Source organism: Eptatretus burgeri, chromosome 8 (assembly GCF_056783735.1).
Source record: "Eptatretus burgeri isolate ZD-2024b chromosome 8, Ebu_testis_v1, whole genome shotgun sequence".
In the NCBI taxonomy this organism is placed as follows: Eukaryota; Metazoa; Chordata; class Myxini; order Myxiniformes; family Myxinidae; genus Eptatretus; species Eptatretus burgeri.
Window position 1 is genome coordinate 55,142,068 of NC_140968.1, and position 19,300 is coordinate 55,161,367.

Below are 19,300 nucleotides of genomic sequence, written 5' to 3' on the forward strand. Positions count from 1 at the left end.
CAAATTAAGGTATGTGTCAGAAGAACGTGTTGAATTCTTGGAAGAAGATCGACCGAAGGGAGGGTACTCTGCTAGTGGTTATAAAAAAAACAAACAAACAGATAACGGGCAGACGGACAAACCGAAAGCATGCATGCCTCAGGCCTTCAGCTATGAAGGCATAAAAAGTATATGCACAAATGTTATGATTGCAAATGCTACACCAACCTGTTTCTCTGTGTTCTCAGCAGGCCAGCCCTGGACATGTTTCACTAGGTTTTCATCAAAATATGCTGCGAGGCTTGGCGAAAGGGAACAGAGCGAAGGAAGAGGAAGGTTAAGGGTGTTGGTGCTGCTGCTACTTGGAGTCGATACAGTTGCTGTTCCAGCTACAGAGGAAGGGAAGGCTGTACTTGTTCCACCTGTCCCACTAGTACACAGCCTGCAAATAATGCACATTTTCCAAGATTGACAGGTGAATGGAAGAAACATCAAACTTTGCCTCATGCTGTACAGTTACGAGAGATAATAAGCTTAAGATGTCCAACACATAAATGTGCTCTATGATTGGTTTTGGGAACAAAATGATCAGTTTCACAACAAAACAAAATAACACAATTAACATGAACAAAATGCCTCGGTTTTTCCACTTAATATTTTGTAACCACCACCGTCAATAATAATGTTGTGTTCTACACTGGAATGCTGTGTGGTTTGAGGCATTTCAGCGTAGATGTACGATGTAACAGAGCACATGCTTCATAACAGTGCAAAAGCCACCTAATGAATAATAATAATAATAATAATGATAATAATAACTAGAACTGCCACTTTATAACTGCTGGCAGTGATGACCGGGTACCCAGACGTCCGCATTTGATACAGCGTGAGACTTTATGGAGATGACAGTCGCAAAGTTTCGCTTCGATAGGATAAGTGGTTCCAGAGAAAACATTCTTTAATATTGATACAAATACAGCCCTGCTTCGGGACAGCGCAGGACAGACGAGTTACGAACCGGATAGCACAAAGTGTTCAATCTAGTTCTTACGTATGCAGTTAGCCCTTTTTCCTGGGCATTGTCGGTATCAATTGAATTGCTATTCCTGTACCCTCAAACGCATTCAGGTGCAGCCAACTGAGCCTTCTGGGAAAAAAACAAAAATGTAAAAGTTCTCAGATTCAAATAATTAAATAATTCTGGCTGCCAAACCACGTGGCTGATCGGGTTGAAATTTTAAATCCACGTTTCACATGTCGGCTAAATTATAATTGTGAAGTTTCGCATGTATAGAAGCAGCGGTTCCAGAGTAAACATTAATTAATATTTATCCTTCAATCCAACATGGCTGCCAAACCATGTGACCTATCAATTAGAAATTAACAAACTTATATTCACTGCTCGTGTGCAATATGTTTGTGAAGTTTCCCCTTGATCTGTCTAGCCGTTCTGGAGAAGAGGATGTTTGAGGGTTTTAGGGTAAATTCAATATGGCCACCAAACCGTGTGACCTATCAATTAGAAATTAACAAACTTGTGAAAGGATGTCTTAGGCAAAGTGTGTGAATTTGTGCCTCAATTTGTCCAGCCGTTCTGGAGAAGATTTTTTAAATTTATTAATTTTCAATCCAAGGTGGCTGACGAACCATGCGATTTATGACATCATAAATTTATATTCTGCTTCCAATCGTGTAGTGGAAGTTGTATGTGAAGTTTCGTGTTTATCGGACAAGGTGTGTTTTTCTATCCAAGATGGCCCCCAAACCATGTGACGTCATAATTTTTAACGTATATGCAGGCATGGGGATAGATTATAGTTGCCAAGTTTTGCTTCTATAGATTATGTGGTACCAGAGAAAACATTATTTAATATTATTCTTGAATCCAACATGGCTGCCAAACCATGTGACCTATCAATTAGGAATTAACAAAATTATATTCACTACTCGTGTGCAATACGTTTGTGAAGTTTCCCCTTGATCTGACCAGCCGTTCTGGAGATGTTTGAAGGTTTTAGTGTAAATTCAATATGGCCGCCAAACCATGTGACCTATCAACAAGAAATTAACAAACTTGTAAAAGGACGTCATGGAAATGTGTGTAAAGTTTCACCTCAATCTGTCCAACCGTTCTGGAGAAGATTAAAAAAAAAAATATATATATATATATATATATATATATATATATATATATATATATATATATATATATATATATATATATATATATATATATATATATATATATATATATATATCAAAACAAGATGGCTGCCGGACCAAGTCACCTATGACGTCACAATTTTTTTTTTTTCTACGGTGAATTGTTGTGTAGATGATGCTCAAGAAATTTCAGATTTTTCATATGCAGCGTTCTACTTGATGAATTTTCACCGGGATACCGCTTCACTGATGACGTCACGAAAAATCACCCCTCTTCCCCATTGGGAGGTCATTACAATGTATGAAGCGAAATATTTTTCCATTGCACTGTTTCAGAGATACAGAAGTCCAAAATTTCTCGTTTTTTTTCAAGATGGCGCCCATTCCACGTGACTTATGACGTCACAATTATAAACTAAGAATGCTATCAAAAAAGATACATACTACGATGAAAATTTCGTGTCGATCGGACTTACCGTTCCTGAGAAAATGATTTTTAAAGCGAAAAACCCACAAATTGTCGGCGGAAGAAAAATAATAAATAAGAAATAAACAGAAGAAAAAACAATAGGTGACGCAGTCCATTGGACTGGGTAGAAGAAGAAGAAAAAGGAGAAGAAGGAGAAGGAGAAGGAGAAAGGAGAAGAATGCAGTCCCATTAAGTTGAACATCACAAGGTGAACAAAATTTAGTCAACCAGATATTTGCAATCACAAAGGATAGACCTCTCCCGGCTTACCCTTGGTGATCGCCCATGACTAATCCTTGACTTACCCTTACAATGATGGTGCTATTTTTTTTTCAGACCACCATATGACCTTGACCTTCAACATTTAGGGATAGAGTGTAAATAAAGAAAATGTGTCCCCATATACAATCCATCCATAAAACTCAACATCATGAAAAACTGTGGAAAAAATATTCAAGTTATGATCAAAAAGGTATTTTGTGTCAATTATGGTAGGTCACTGAAAAAAAGCAGATAGACATGAAACAAGTATCAGGTGAACAACTTCAAAGCAGGTCCACCACTGATGCAAAAACATCTTGGAAGGCTAAAGGTCTGAGATTCAGCATTGGCAAAATTTAGCGATAGAAAATACGCATTTTTTTTTGTTCAGCCATTTGACTTGGACCTTCAATTTGGAAGGGAACAATGTAAATTAAGCATAAATGCAACTTGCTCGAGGCCATCTAGAGCGGGCAGTCACTCAGATCAGACAAACCGTAATCGCGCTATGGTGGAAAATGTTAAAATGTCTATAATTGGGTCATGGCCTTAAAATTAGGTCAAGGGCTAAAAAAAAAAACCACAAGGGTGAACCCAGAAGAGTTTCTATTCCCATTATTGATGCTAAATTTTATTCCGAAAGTCCTCATACATTCGCAGAAAATAAATAAAACGATGCACCCAGGCCGGGAATCAAACACAAGTCCTCTGGTGAACCGTACCAGTGCTCTGCCATCTGAACCATCTGGGTGACCCACCAGCTCAGCACATAATCATCCCACATGTAGAAACGCCACTCTCTTTCCACCACTGTTTCCAGGACACTCGCCGCCAACCATAGGAGCAGCGATGGCCTGTCCACAAGAGGGTCTTCCCCCCATGGTGGAACAAATCCATGTTCGCGATTACAACACCGGGGGTGGGGGTGGGAGGGGGGCGTAGTAATACAATTGTATAAATGAGCAGGGCAAACATTCATAATATGTATATGTGGGAAAACTATGCGCCCAGACCGGGAATCGAACCCAGGTCCTTTGGTGAATTGTACCAGTGCTCTGCCATCTGAGCTATTCTGGAGACCCACCGGCTGAGCACACAATTCTCTCATATATAGAAGCAGTGGCGGAAAGAGAATGGCATTTCTATTTACACTCTATCCCTTATATGGGGGTGGGCCTCATTTGCAGGAATCCATGATGATTAACATTTGATTTATATTCAGCAAAACATCACAAAACAACAACACCACCAAAATAACACTAAAATAAAATAAAACATTACACAGCCAGAGTGAAAAATATATATTTAGCTTATCTGGAATTTAAAATCCATATAAGGTATCATCATCGCACACCTTCCATCCATTTGTTCATCTGTCTGTCCATCCCTCATTTCAACTTCTCCGGCTAAACCGCTGGTCTGATCCATGTGAAATTTGGTAGCAACGGTCCTCTCCAGACTGGTAACAGGAATTGCAAAGCTCATTCCCGTCACAACTAATTGGTCAAAATGGCCAACTTAAATTCCTTCAAAAATCTTCTTCCCCAGACCCAACAGTCAGAATGCTACCAAATTTGGGTTACGTTCAGACAGGGTCCTGATGTTAAATCGCATAGGCTCTGCCTATCACATGATCGGAAGTGTCAAAATGGCGGTGACACAAATTCCTTCCAAAATCTTCTATTCTCGACCCACCATTCAGAATGCTACAAAATTTGGGTTACAACATTAGGCCAGGGTAGGGATGTTAAATTGCCGAAGTCATGCCGCTCACACGACTGGAAGGGTGTCAAAATGGAAGATTTAGTAAATGCTTCGAAAAAAAAAAAATTGTGTAAACTCCTTCAAAAACCTTCTTCTCCAGACTCACCAGTCAGAATGCTACCAAATTTGGGTTACAACATTAGGCCAGGGCCCAGATAAACAACTGGTCCAGTGGTACTACGTGTGTGTGTGTGTGTGTGTGTGTGTGTGTGTGTGTGTGTGTGTGTGTGTGTGTGTGTGTGTGTGTGTGTGTGTGTGTGTGTGTGTGTGTGTGTGTGTGTGTGTGTGTGTGTGTGTGTGTGTGTGTGTGTGTGTGTGTGTGTGTGTGTGTGTGTGTGTGTGTATATATATATATTTTATTTAACTGTGAACTTATTCCATACTGCCATACAGGCAATGAAATCTTTGACCATTCTCATTCTTCTACTTATGTAGTTCTTTTATTTAAGGCCTGGCTTCGATGAGGACAATTTAGTCCGTAACTGGAGCCTTCAACATTGAGAAAAAAAAAGTGTGATTGAGTGCACCAATTCCACAGCTCACACCGCCATACAGGCAATGGAGTGCACCACCCCCACCGTATAGCTCATGGAACGTGCCACTCCCATGCCACCGTACATGCGATGAACCCACCATCCTCATGCTGGAGAGCGATTCACTTGCATCCCACAATTTGCTTCACCTTTTTATCAACCCAAGGGTTACCAAGTGTGGTGTGTCTGTGCATCATCAACATATGCAAAATTTGGGGGTCCAGGATGGGTGGTTTCACAAGGCAAAAACAAACAAACAAAAAAAGGTCAAAGCAGTTTTATGAATAATTGTGAGGAGAGGACAGGAGTGATAAGGTTGGTATATCAATGGTATAACCTACATGTAAAAAAGGGTGGGTGTGGGGATGGTTCAAAAAAAACAAAACAAAAAAAAAACGATGAAAAAAAAAAACACCACATGCAGGAATGGAATATGGTAAGTGATGGTGGTGTACTGTAGTCTTGAAGCCCACAAGGAAAGATTGGGTGTGTACCAATTCAGAGGTGGTTCCACAGTTTAGGAAAGGGTGGGGATAAAATGAGAGAAGAAGAAGAAAAAAAAAAGTGCACCACGAACATCAATTTGCTGGGAAAGGGAAGAGTAATCAAAATAAAAATACCCTGAATGCCGTTGGCTGTTGGGTGATTCTGGGCTTAACTGGTGGGGCCGCTCCATTGTAGTGGTCACTGGCTGTGACGACTGCCCACCTGCAGTGACTTTTGACGGCGTTAGCCCCTAAGGACAAATGGTGGACAAGCTCCAATGACCAAAAAAAAATAAAAATGATAAAAAAACATTACCAAGTTATGCTGTAGGTGGGGCATAATTTTACTTTGAACAAATCATGGTTTGCAAAATATTTGAGCCTCAAATACTTAACTGCATAGCAAATAGAATGGTACACTTATCTCTGCAACTGGGTTCTTTGTGGAAAAAGTAAAAGAGCAACCCAAGCAATGATGGGTGATCTACTATTGAAGATGCATATTAGTGTAGGCTGATTGAATTATGTTGAAGTAGTGGAAGTAGCACTTCATCTGAACTAACACAGACGTTACAAGTTTGCATCCATAAAAGATGTGCACGTCACATGGGACACGTCAAAATAACATGGGGGCGTGGTTAATACCGGAGGGGCGTGGTTACAGGGATTAGTAACCATGGTCACACCGGTGGCTTCGAGGACAAAAAGGAAAAAAAAACTTGCGAGAATAATGGACGTGTGCACGGATGCACAGACAAAGCTCGGGGTTAGTCGCTAATGCGAGTGTTACGGTGAGTGTGATTTAATTGGGATGAGTGACGGATGGAAACAGGGGCGTTTTTATGGAAAAGGGGCGTGATTGTAAGGATGTGACGGGTGGTCGCATATGCGTCATGAGGTTCGTGTACTTTCCGTACTCGAGAAATCGTCACACGATGCGCTCGCACCTGTTACATGTGTGACGATGCCACATTTACAGCCTGCCTTTGTCTCCCTGGGGAGGCAAAAGAGGTGAACCTGGGGAGGCAAAGGCAGGATAAGAGATGTGAAATGTGCTACGTGCCACTAAGATGGGAGGGTGCTCCGTTCAATGAGGCGTGTCATGTGATCGAGGTTGTTGTCTCATGTGCGGCAAATTCCTGAACATTGGTTATAGCGTGGGAGACAAGGAATGCTTGTGAATTACGGAGCGAGGCTTAGGGTGTACAAGTGCAAAATATGACGCCGAGATATGCTGTAGCAGCCTTCATCTCCCTCGTGGATGTTTTGACAGAGTGCAGGACGAGTGACATGTACGATTCTGAGACCGACGTGAGCGACTCGCGTCCCAGCGGAGAGTCCACGATGTCATTTGGGGTTGTCATCGATAAGTCATCGGTCCACGTGACCTCATCCATACAGTCTCGTTGATCGTTCCGTGTGAGCAGCGCCACATGGTTGCAAACAGTACGAAGTTCCACAAGTGTGAAATGCAAATTTGAATGTATGAGATTCAAACCAGGTGCCTTTGACAGGTTCTGGAGCCACCGTGATCGTTTCGTGTGAACAGCGCTATAGCTTCTTCTTTCGGCTGCTCCCGTTAGGGGTCACCACAGCGGATCATCCGTTATGATTCGCATTGTGATTTGGCACATGTTTTACGCCGGATGCCCTTCCTGACGCAACGCTGGTCACCTCTTACGACACAGGGATATGTTACACCTATTCTAACCAGGGTATACACCGGCCCAGTACACTGGTACTCACTTTGCCGACCTTGGAAGGATGACAGGCTGAGTCAACCTCCTGGTGTATTAATTCAGTGGTCCAACGGGGCTTGAACTCAGGACCTTTCGGATCCCAAGCCGCTGTCCTAACCACTGCGCCAACACCAGGCATGTGAACAGCACTATATATATATATATATATATATATATATATATATATATATATATATATATATATATATATATATATATATATATATATATATATATATATATATATATATATATATATATATATATATATATTTGAACCTCGTTTAACCGCAAGCGCTGGGACACGGTCGTATATGGCGGTTATGCAAGGGTGGCGGTTGAGCGGGGGGTGGGGGGGGTTGCTAGAAGGGATTCAGATGTCCAATATCAATGTCACGGTCTGTACCTGCCACTCCACAGGCATCCACGTGCGCCAGAATTGATCTATTGGGGGCGCGTTTCAACAGTCTTTCGAGTTTATTTTACATTCTATTCCATCCTGTTTGGATCAAGGGATAAGAAATGGATAACAAAAATATATAATATGTAAACTACATGTACCCCAGATACAGGCCTTCTCACATGTACGTACTGTATTTGTTTCTGCAGACATGTTTAAAAAAAAAAAAAGAGCTCAAAGTCATGGGCTCACAGTTATTGTGCATATCATTTGCTTATGCCATGATAAGGAACTGAAGATCGTAAATTACAATCTGTACAAGTGTTTTGATTACCACTGAACACATTAGTCAAATTACAGAACTGGTGAAATGGAAAGGCTGACCAAAAATATAAGAGAACTGTCCATACTGTGAAACAGGACATGACCACCATGAGCTACGCACATAGAAGGCTATTGAGAACATGTCAACATAGGCCGAGGCTGATGATTTGAAGAAGTCTGTGAGGGAAGTTTGCTTAGCGGTTGCCACAGAAACTGTCAATCTCAAACTGCAACCGGTGCGCCGCCTTCAAACCCGAATCAGTGGATGACGAGTGGGCCTCAAGGTACCTGAACATGAGATAGATTGCGGCTTTGGCCTCAATGCATGAAGGTTGGCGTGGCACTTCAACGGCATCATCGCCATCTGTGGTGTCTGTGCGTGCAAGTTCAACAATTTCCTCATCGGTGAGGTCTTCCCCAGGGACTATGGCTGAATCCACACTTTCAAACTCCTCAGGGGTCATCAGCCTCCCTGCGGGTATGCCGCACGCCTCTGCCATTCGCTCGAATATGTTGCCATAATCTCTGAACAAAATCTTTGAACTGAACAGTCTCAATGCACGGCGCGAGGCAGACGGGACCAGCACGTGCTCCCGCTGACCATTCACCAATGACGACTAAGGTTATTTTTAGATTGCACAATATTCGTGATGTGGCAAAGTACAGGAGATCGCTGGCGGTTAGCGCTGGTGGATAAGCGAGGGTGTTTTTCATTATTATAAGTACAGGGGTTCCTCGACTTACGACGGAGTTCCGTTCCTATGATGCGTCGTAACGCGATTTTCCGCGTAAGTCGGAACACACCTTTTAGTGTGTTCTGCCCCTCATTCCTCAAATAATCTTTTAACCTTCTCCTGAATCAACATAAGGCTCATTAGGATACGCCGAATGATGATGGTCTTCCAGCCAAAGCACTACTGTAAAATTCGGACTATTAGCCGCAACTTTTTCCCTCAACTTCGACCTCTACGGCTAAAATAACGATGCAGCTTGTTTATGGATTTTTCCGATGTTGCGGGTTTTCCTGATGACGCGTTCAGGCCAAATGAAGTTGTCGTCAGTCTCCAGTCTATGTTTAGATTCACATTTGGTTTCAAAACTGGTTTTGACTCTGTGAATTCAAAACTCACTGTAAAAGTCCTCTTCCTGCAGAAAGTCAATTTTCCTGACTCGTCGCAGAGAGGTTATTCTTCTTACTTGGATCGACGTCGTTATTTATCTATATGGTATTTATATTTACATTTATTACCTTGCATTGTTAACCGAAACTTGAAAAACATAGAATGAGCGAGGTAAACCACAGCTGAGCTATAAAAAGTTCAATCCACACTCCAAGTGTCTTCCCTGATCGCTGCAGCTGTTTGTGTGTTTCCCTGCTTTTTTCAGTGATGAGTTTGCAACCTCAGAATATATTTAGAGAGATATTGATTTGGTAAGAGTACAGTATGAAGAAACAAGAGGTCCACACGAGGAATTCAAAACTCACAGATGGGCGAACTTTCTCGCTGCAAAAAGTCAAAGGCTTTCAGAGGTAGGAAATGCCGATGGCCCGAAATGAAAGACGAACTTGAAGACTGGGTTAACACACAGAGAGTGGATGGTTGGGGTGTTTCTACTGTTAAGATAAGACTCAAAGCAAGATCGATCACTTTTTGTGGCTAATTTTCAGACGTTTTTGCGCTTGGTTTTTTTTCTTAATAATTTATGGGAGATGCGTCGTAACCAAGAAACGTCGTAACCTGAGGATTGCCTGTAGTTATGTACTGGGAAAACGTTGGCGGATCGTAATTGAAAAATGCATTATGGAAATTGGGAAACCCTGATTTCCAGGTGGAAGGCGAGGGTGGCGGTTAATCAAGGTTACACTGTGTGTGTGTGTGTGTGTGTGTGTGTGTGTGTGTGTGTGTGTGTGTGTGTGTGTGTATGTATGTATGTATAAACCGTGCCGAGCGCCGTATAACCGCACAAAGCATGGCGAGTTTTAAAACGCAAGATTCGAACCGGGTAACTTTGACAGGTTCTAGAGCCGCTGTGGAAGCACTGAGTTACTACAAAATGGCTGAGCTAGTAGACTGATGACCCCTCTCGCCGATGGTACCGGTCTCGACTCGCTCCGACATCAGGATGAAGCACAGCGAGCCGGCAAACTATGAGAAAGCATCGATGTTTACACGATATTCAGATTCCGGGGACCAGCAGTTACGCGATTTTTCCCAGCATTCCCAGTGGCAGATTCCATCAATTTGCAACTTTTGGCCAAGCCGTGGTTCGTGAAGGTTGCAAAAACAATTATGCTGTACACGGGTCTCGGCCTGACAATAAAAGACGGGTCTGGGCTATCGTCGAATGCTCGGAATTTGCCGTGCTTCTCAGGATCGAAAAACTATGTGGCTTCATCTCTTCAATTTTATGGTAAGAGGAAGAAGAAGCCGATCCTTCAGAAAAAAGGGTCAGGCTAATGCTAAAGAGTGATTCGCAATCACTGCCGTGATGTGCCTCAACCGTGACAAGTATCTTTCAATATGAAAATGCCACCTCGAACATTGTGCCAATCAATGTTACATGTTCAACCTCTTCTAGAGTTTAGCAAAATAACTTTGATGTTGAAGTGAATAGGCTCTCCTGAAACATACCTTGGTTTGGCAAAGGTTTGCGTGAGTTTTCAAAGTGCCCACATTCGTCTGAGGGGTGCTCATCCTTGGAGAGATATGCGAGTGAGGGGAAGATGCATCTGAGGCAAGGGACATGGGGGATTGACTCTGCTGATGTGCTGCAAGAGAAGCACAGATGAACAGATGACAACACTGCACATGCATGCCAAAGGAGACTGGCTCAAAAAGCAAGTGCTACACAACAAGCAGTAATTACCTTGCTGTGATGTCTGTTTAGGTTGAGGCAGGAGATTAGGAGCAGCAGCAAGAAGGATTTTAGAAATGGTCTGTGTGAAGGCTGTAAAAGTAAAGTGAACCAAATCTAGACAATGTCAGTTTTTAGTCATTTTAACTGTATTTTGCTTTACATTTCCCCAAAATGAAATACAACAAATTTACCAATGGAAGGTAAATGGTTTTTGGTGAAACACAAAGCAAGAATGAGTGAAAGCCAAGATACGAAAAACAATTACATTTTGCCGTACCTTCCTGCAGGCGCTCAAGGCTAGGACTGAGCTGGGGCGAAGTCTGGAGGCCTGGCAGGATCTGACGCAGCACAGCAGGGTCCTGGCTTGGCAGTGCAACGCCTACTTGCGATGGGGTGGCCGCTTGGCCGGGTGTTAGACGCGAAGACGCGGCCGAAGGAGAGGGGGCTGATGCCGAGGATGAGGTGAGGGGCTTTTCCGCAGTGGCTTCTGAAACCAAAGCAAAAATATGCAATCGACGCATGGCAGAACAAAGTGTGAAAAGGTGGCAACCGATTTGGCAAAGATAATTTGAGTATTATTTCATCACCCATTGAAAAGTCACCAACTATCAAATCTCATGGGGGTGAGATGAATATAATAGGTAAAGGCTTCAAATAAGGGAAAATGGTCAAAGCAACATTTTACCAATTTGGAAATTGGGCAAAGAAAATGCACAAATAGCTCGGCAACCTATTTGGCAAAGATAATTTGAGTATTATTTCATCACCCATTGAAAAGTCACCAACTATCAAATCTCATGGGGGTGAGATGAATATAATAGGTAAAGGCTTCAAATAAGGGAAAATGGTCAAAGCAACATTTTACCAATTTGGAAATCGGGCAAAGAAAATGCACAAATAGCTCAATATCACATTGAAGTAGTGGCATCTTTCAAATGAGGCAAAGGGTATTGTTTTTTCCCAAATTGTTTCTAATATATATGTGGTGCATTATGCAGACCCAAGACTTTGGGGTTCGTTATTAAGAATCAAAATAAATACTGTGGAGAGTTTCCAACAGAAATAACCTTCTGCTATAATTGTGACAACACAGCAGCAATAACCATGGGAGAGAATGAAGATTACCTCGCAATCTCGCTTACCACAAATTGTGAACATATTCCATCCTGAAACCCGCTGAACGGTGTTTTCGAAATCCCAACACAATGAAACCGACATCATCGACGTTGGCAGATTCTTTCTTTTCTGCTTCCACAGGGACTCGAAGCAATGCTTACGACAAAAAATTCAACAACTACCGAGAGTTTGCCAGAAGTAGAACCTTAAAAGCAATTATTTTAAATGACCCGACTGCACTGGTTGCTGGTGACAAATTTGTCTTGCATCAGTACACTCAATTTCTATGGCATTGGAGTCTCCCAAGTGACCTTCGCTTCAAAAGTTGAACATTTTTCGTGTTTAGTCTCCAGTAGCACATTTGCGTCATGCCAGCCAGGCGAACAGATGCTCCACATATGATGAGTGTGTCATGATAAAGACAGACAGTCCCTTCTGGTCAAGTTTGCGTTACTTCATGCTTGAATAATCAACACAAACTTGTCATTGCAGCTCAAGTGTCATCGCGTGCACTTCATCAAATTGTTATTTCACCGTGGCATATCAAACGTTTATAAAATGCAATTCTCAAGCAAAAGCATTAATTATTGAATCGTGCTTGCTTTTGGTGACTATGGTTGTAAACATCAGCATTTTTTTTTTACCTCGTTTACAACAATACCAGATGTGCCTCCTGTTGCTTCACTGATGGGATCAATCAAAAGACAGCACGTTGTACTTCGCAAACATATTGCATGTCTATCCGTGGGTGTCAATAAGGTTGCAAGTGAAGTAAAACATGTGGAAAAAAAAGGATCTTTTGGAACACATAAATTGTTGTTAGGCTGTGTTCGTCGTTCATGTTCTCCTTACATTTTTACACATTTTTTCCATTGCTTTGAGAAGTATTACTACTGTATATGGAATTTTGTGTGCTCCTCCCATGGCCTTATAAAGAGCTCCTGATGTGGTAGAATAATAAATGTTAACATTGGGACCGCTGCATTAAAGCTCGAGGTCCCGCTTCGTCTTCCTCCTCAATCCTGGAAACACGGGCTTTTAAAACAGGGACGTTTGATTAAACGAACAAATTTTCGTTCCAAGTAAATCGATTATTACCTTCCCAACGGTACAATTTGTATTATTTTATGGCAGTGGAAACTCTTTGGAACAAAGCGTCAGCTCTTTTTATATTTAGATAATTATGGAACAAACTATTATTTAGACCTTGCAGTTGGCCCAAATCCATCTACAGAGGTAATTATTTTATCCATGCGATTCATAGCACCCATCTGAATGCTTGAAAGATCAGTTCTTAAGCAAACTTGAATGCCACCAAACAAATCATACTGCCAAAACAATCCCCACCTCGACTTTAGCATTTCCATCATTGAACTTGAGGAAGAATCTTGATGCATTGGTGAAAATGACATGGCATCAACAGTTCACCCTCCAGTTATAATGTTGCAGCATCTGCGGCTATCATTGGCACTGTATGAGAGGGATGCAAAGCAGTGGTCACCTGGACCTCATACCGTTGGCATGAAGCCGATTCCAAAATGTCTTGGTCAAAATTTAATGGTCGGTCGGTCGCTCTGGAGAGATATTTGTGATTAAAAGCAATTTTCCTTGTTAATACCCAATTTATAGAGGGTATTGACATGGGTCAGTGTGCAGACATGTACATAGATTCTGTGAGAGATGCGATCGGCATGTGAATGTTCAGGTGTGGATAATAGTAACATAATGCTGTATGTCCAATTTCCTTATTGGGTTACCTTCCTCCAAAGTGAGGGCTTGCTGATACACGATTGAGAAAACTGAACATGGTTAATTTCAGTTTAAAAGATGTTGCTTCATTTTTGTAGTATTTACAACTTGATCATCATCAATCCATTCTCTATCAGAATCAACATGGTTCAATTTTATTGATTCTGAAATTCAAAAATGGATATTTTTTTGTCAAAATTCATTGCTGACAAAGACTGACATGATGGCCCTTTATTAATTATGAAAATAACTTCAATCCCAGATCGTGAAACTTTGGAATTAACACCTGACCTCCATAACGATTGGAATCCACCTGTGGCCAATTCAGTTGATTGGACATGGAGGAGGAGGAGATTGGGACCACACTCCGTCAGAGCATTGGTGCTGCTTACGTAGTCTCCTTGGCTATTGGGCACAATCTGGACGGGTCACCACTCCGACACAGTATACCAGCATGCTGGCACTCATTTTGCCGACCTCAGAAGGATGACAGGCAGAGTTAACCCCACCTGGTATTAATTCAACAGCTGAGCGGGATTTGAACTCAGGACCCGAAAATCCAAAGTCTGCCATCCTGATGGTTACCATGCCCAAGGAGTTGCTGCAGCTGTGTCCAATAAGCTGACTCCAATGATAATTGAGGCAACACCGGTCAACGAGCGTATTATGAGATTAAGGATTCGTCACTCCTTGGATGTCATTTCCCTGGTCTCCGTTTATGCTCCGACTGAGGCGAGTGATCTCACCGTGAAGGACGCATTCTATGCCACGCTCGAGTCTGTGATCGATCAGTGTCCCAGGCAAGATACACATCAGGTCTTGGGGGATTTCAATGCATCGACTGGAACTGATAGGGATGGTCATGAGACATGTGTTCGTCCCCATGGGTCTGGAACTGTGAACCTGAATAGCACCAAGTTCCTTGACTTCGGGTGGCTGGTTCATGGTTTCAGCACCCACAAGCTCAACGCTGGACTTGGTATTCCAACGCTGGCGGTGTAGCAAAGGAGATTGACCATGTGCTCGTTGGAGGATGATCCAGAACTGCAGTCTACCGGAGTGCTCAGTTCCTCAATACTGACCACCGGCTTGTTAAAGCAACTCTTAAATTGCAACATAAATCCAGGAGAATGGTACCAGCCCAGATGTTGGCAAGCTTAAGGATGACAGGGTAGCTGAGGAGTTTGCGAACAAGCTGAGAGGAGATTTGGGAGGTCTGGGTGCTTTGCGAGATCCTGAAGAGTTGTGGAGTGTCTTCAAGATCACCGTCCTTGATGTTGCCGGTGAATGTCTTAGAACTCGCTGTAGGGTGAAGAAGAATTTTGTCTCTCAAGGGACACTGGATACCATTGACCATTCATAGAACCAGGCTGAATGGCAGAGCTGAGCTGTTCAGGGAGATGAAGCGTAAAACTGAACATGTGCTAAGGGTGGACAAAGAGGCCGATATGCAAGGAATCTGTGAGGGGGTAGAGCATTACTTGCTGGCAGTCAAGTGATTCTCGTCCTGCTTACAGGGTAATTCGCGCATTGCGTTCATCCAGGCCCATCCCTCGGTGTACTGCAGTTAAAACAGAAGGTGGTCGGTTCTTGACAGAGGAGTCCAAAGTGAAGGCCCGCTGGGACAGTTACTTTGAGCAGTTGTACCAGGCTGATCCACCAGCTGTCGAGTTGGACATCAAGGGTGTTACAATCACTGTTGCTAATCCTCCAATCAACTGTGGTCCACCTTCGCTTGTGGAAACGTAGGCTGTGGTGAACCGGTTGAATTTGGGTAAAGCTCCAGGGATCTGTGGCATCCATGCTGAACTTCTCAAGGATGGTGAAATGCTTCACTCGTGTGCTATGCAGTTCTGTGCTCTGCCTGGAGCACAGGCATCGTCCCAACTGACTGGAAGAGGGGCCTTGTTGTCCCTCTCTGGAAAGGGAAGGGTGATCGCCAAGACTGCAACAACTTCCAAGGGGTGATGCTGCCCTCAGTGCCGGGCAAGGTCTTTGCTCGGATAATTATTGATGGGGTTCGCCACCATCTGCTTGAGCACCAGCGTCCAGAGCAGTCATGCTTTACACCAAAAAGCTCAACGATTGACCTTACCCTTGCTATTCGGGTCCTCACCGAACGCCGACGAGAGTTTCGGCAGCGGCTGCTTGCAGCCTATGTTGATCTCTGTAAAGCGTTCGATTCAGTGAATCGGGATGCCCTCTGGAGGTTTCTTGGTCTTCGTGCGGTGCCACCAAAACTGATCAATCTGATGCCTGACCTCTACTCTGGTACTGAGAGTGCTGTGAGATGTGGTGGTGCCATTTCTGACTTATTTCCAGTTGTTACTGGAGTTCATCAGGGGTGTGGACTGGATTCTGGGGAGGATGTTGGAGAGATCAAGCTGTGTTGCATCATTTGGGAATGTCAAGATCTCTGACCTTGATTTCGCAGATGATAAAGTCATCTTTGCAGAGACTTTAGATATCCTTTTGGGGGTCCTCGATGTGCTGAACAAGGAGTCGGAGCCACTGGGATTACGAGTTTCCTGGGTCAAAACGAAGATCCAAGCTTTCAATGACATCTTAAATGCTGCTGTCCTGTCTGTGCCTGTATGTGGTGAGGATGTTGAGGTCGTGGAGAGATTCACTTACATTGGCAGTGATATTCATGTCTCTGCCGGCTGCGAGTCAAAAGTCAACAGACGTCTGGGTCGGGCCTGGGGAGTTCACTCTGGATCATGGAGTGTGGCGCTGCCGGGACCTGTGCGGGATGACAAAAGTCCGAATCTTCAGGTCCTTGGTGCTTCCGGTCTTGCTCTATGGATGCGAGTCTTGGACTCTGACCAGGGATCTGAGATGGAGACTTAATTCCTTTGGTACCAGGTCTCTTCGGAGAATCCTTGGCTATCGCTAGTCGGACTTTGTGTCCAACGAGCGGTTGCTGAGACTCAAATGAGATTTGTTACCTGCATAGTTTGTGAGCATCAGCTGCGGCTGTATGGACATGTGGCTCATTTTCCTGACACTGATCCTGCCCACCAGATTCTCTCAGCGAGGGAGTCATGTGAGTGGAGGAGACCAATGGGCTGACCACGTAACTTGTGGTTGCAGCAGGTTGATCGGCATCTCAACGAGATGGGGATGGGCCAGGCATCTGCTTGGGGGATGGCCAGACGGAGGCCCCTGGAGTACCGGCGGAAAGTGAATGCAGCGACACACTATTCTGGCGCATGCTCCCATACCTGACCTGACCTGACCTCTGCCTCAAGTCTCAAATATCGTGTCACTGGGAACGCAATGCTTCTGTGTGTTCTACATATATTGCTAAAATCTGTAAATCTACTTTCTTCCATTGTCCATTGTTTTGCCTAAAATTTGCTCATGCTCAAATCAGAGAATACTGAAGTTTTGGTCCATGCTCATGACACCATGCTTGGATTGCAGAAACTCACTGTTATCAGGCTTGCTTGCCTCCTCTCTCAAGCCCTTACAACTCATTAAGGATATGATTTCCAGGCTCGAAGTTCAATCACATTATTCCAAACCTCAAAACAATCCAATGAATGACTACCAGTACACGAAAGTATCACTTTTCAAATACTGCCAAATAACCTTGAAACTCAAACATAAAACAGATTTCTGATCGAATCACACCTTGCACTCTTGCAAGAAAGCTGCAGACTAACAACACAAATGTCCAAGTAGTTCTTCACACAAAGATACAGACTTTTGGTGATAAAGTATTCTTCAGATATAAGCAACTGTGGAACTGTTTTTTATTTTTTTATTTTTTTGCACAGGCTCCAGCTACTTTTAAAATCCCTCATCTTTTTACAATTTTTTTTTACTTCTCTTACTACTTCTTCTTCTTCTTCTTCTTCTTCTTCTTCTTCTTCTTCTTCTTGTGCCGATTGATTGATGAACTATAATAAAATGACCAATTCATTTAACTCCAAGTAGTTTTGGGGAAAAATCCTTGCGAATGATATTCATCATCTTGGCTTTTAATAAAACATGCAGATTGCACACAATAAACCACCAGATAATAATGACAACATGCAACAAAAATCATCAGGTAAATTTCAGCAAAAAATGTAACTTAAAAGTTCACCAAATGGCACGGCCACTGAACAAATTTTAGCCAGTTTTTACAAATCCTTTATCGATGACAGAGAATTGAAAATAAAATAAAAACCTGCAAATACTACAGGTTAATAGGAAAACTCCTCTTCAAAAGAAATAATCCACAATTCCCCAATTCCATTGGATAAAAGACACTTCAATCTTACATGGAAATATCAGCCCCCATCCTTATACCTCTTTTTTCTGGTCTTGGAAGAAGGCCTGTTGAGTGCGAAGCTTGCGGCCTGGGAAGAGGAAGGGCTCCATTGGCATCTGAGATTTTCTTAACTTGTTCAGATGACAAGCCAAAAGGGCTGCTTGACACCGGGCTTGTAGTGCTACCACCCAATGATACAGGGTTTGCCTTGAGGCTGATAGGGGTAACCTGACTTGGGGCAGTCCCTGAGACAACCGTTGTATCCCCTCGAAGTAGTCGGTAGTCACGATCATTGTGCCTGCTTGTTTGCGAGAGCACTGTGTGCACTGGCACTGCTGACTGCTTGCCATCCCCTGCGAGCCATGTGCATGCAAATTACATGAATAACAAAGTGACGTACAAACACCTCAAGGAAAACTCACATTACTCTTTATATAAACAAACTACACTACTGGAAGAGGATTAGATATAGCAAAGAAGAGAGTGAAGGGAATGGGGCACAACAGGAAATAAGCATGTGGGTGATAAGAGCAACAAACAGCAACGTTAGCACTGTACTATTGCAACCATAAAATGTGATACATTAGGTTAGCTGTAATAATATTTTCACACAACTTCAGCTTTTCATTAATTGAAGGGAATTTCAAATTTATGACACTGTTTCTTATGCAAATCACATTTTCCTTTCCTTTGTGTTGTGAAACAATAATAATTGTAGATGTTGGGTGAAAATACATAGACAGGATGTTGTTCAAATACATAACTTAAGGGTCAAGAGGAAACTCAAGTGTGGAAGGTTAATACATTGTCGCATGAAGGGCTCCGAAACCACATCCACGTGAGAAAACACCACAAACGGCTGAGCGGTTATCGGCTGGATTTTACAGTGTGCAAGGGGACTCTCCTGCACTTTTTACAGTCGTGGCCAAAAATCTTGGCACCCTTGCACTTTTTTCAAATAACCAATAATTTTCTCGAAAAAATAAGTTGAAATCGACATGAGTATTTGATCTCCACAATTCTTTATGTCACCGTTAAATATTACAGAACCTTTGTTTTTGATTCAGAACTTATATGTTGGCATGCACTTCCAAAATAAGCCCATTTCTTCCACAATTACTAAATTTGGAGGGTGGTCGCTATCTTCAATAATCCATTTCAATTCTTCAGGAGATTCACTTGCTGCCTGGGTGTCAGC

The 19,300-nt window shown here is 42.8% G+C and overlaps 1 protein-coding gene across 15 annotated transcripts in view; it reads right to left on the reverse strand.

Annotated features, from left to right (window-relative positions):
• Positions 1 to 19,300, reverse strand: part of WAC (WW domain containing adaptor with coiled-coil) — a 66,440-nt gene that overhangs the window by 16,380 nt on the left and 30,760 nt on the right. For 7 of the 15 annotated variants that reach the window (XM_085892145.1, XM_085892142.1, XM_085892137.1 and 4 more), the window contains 6 exons: positions 18,141 to 18,455; positions 11,242 to 11,463; positions 10,986 to 11,066; positions 10,751 to 10,887; positions 5,790 to 5,905; positions 208 to 421 (listed from right to left, as the gene is read on the reverse strand). In XM_085892145.1, the coding sequence (XP_085748271.1) occupies positions 208 to 421; positions 5,790 to 5,905; positions 10,751 to 10,887; positions 10,986 to 11,066; positions 11,242 to 11,463; positions 18,141 to 18,455 (1,085 nt within the window). The remainder of the gene's footprint in view (positions 1 to 207; positions 422 to 5,789; positions 5,906 to 10,750; positions 10,888 to 10,985; positions 11,067 to 11,241; positions 11,464 to 18,140; positions 18,456 to 19,300) is intronic. The other 8 variants (XR_015060924.1, XR_015060921.1, XR_015060923.1 and 5 more) reach the window with 4 other exon arrangements.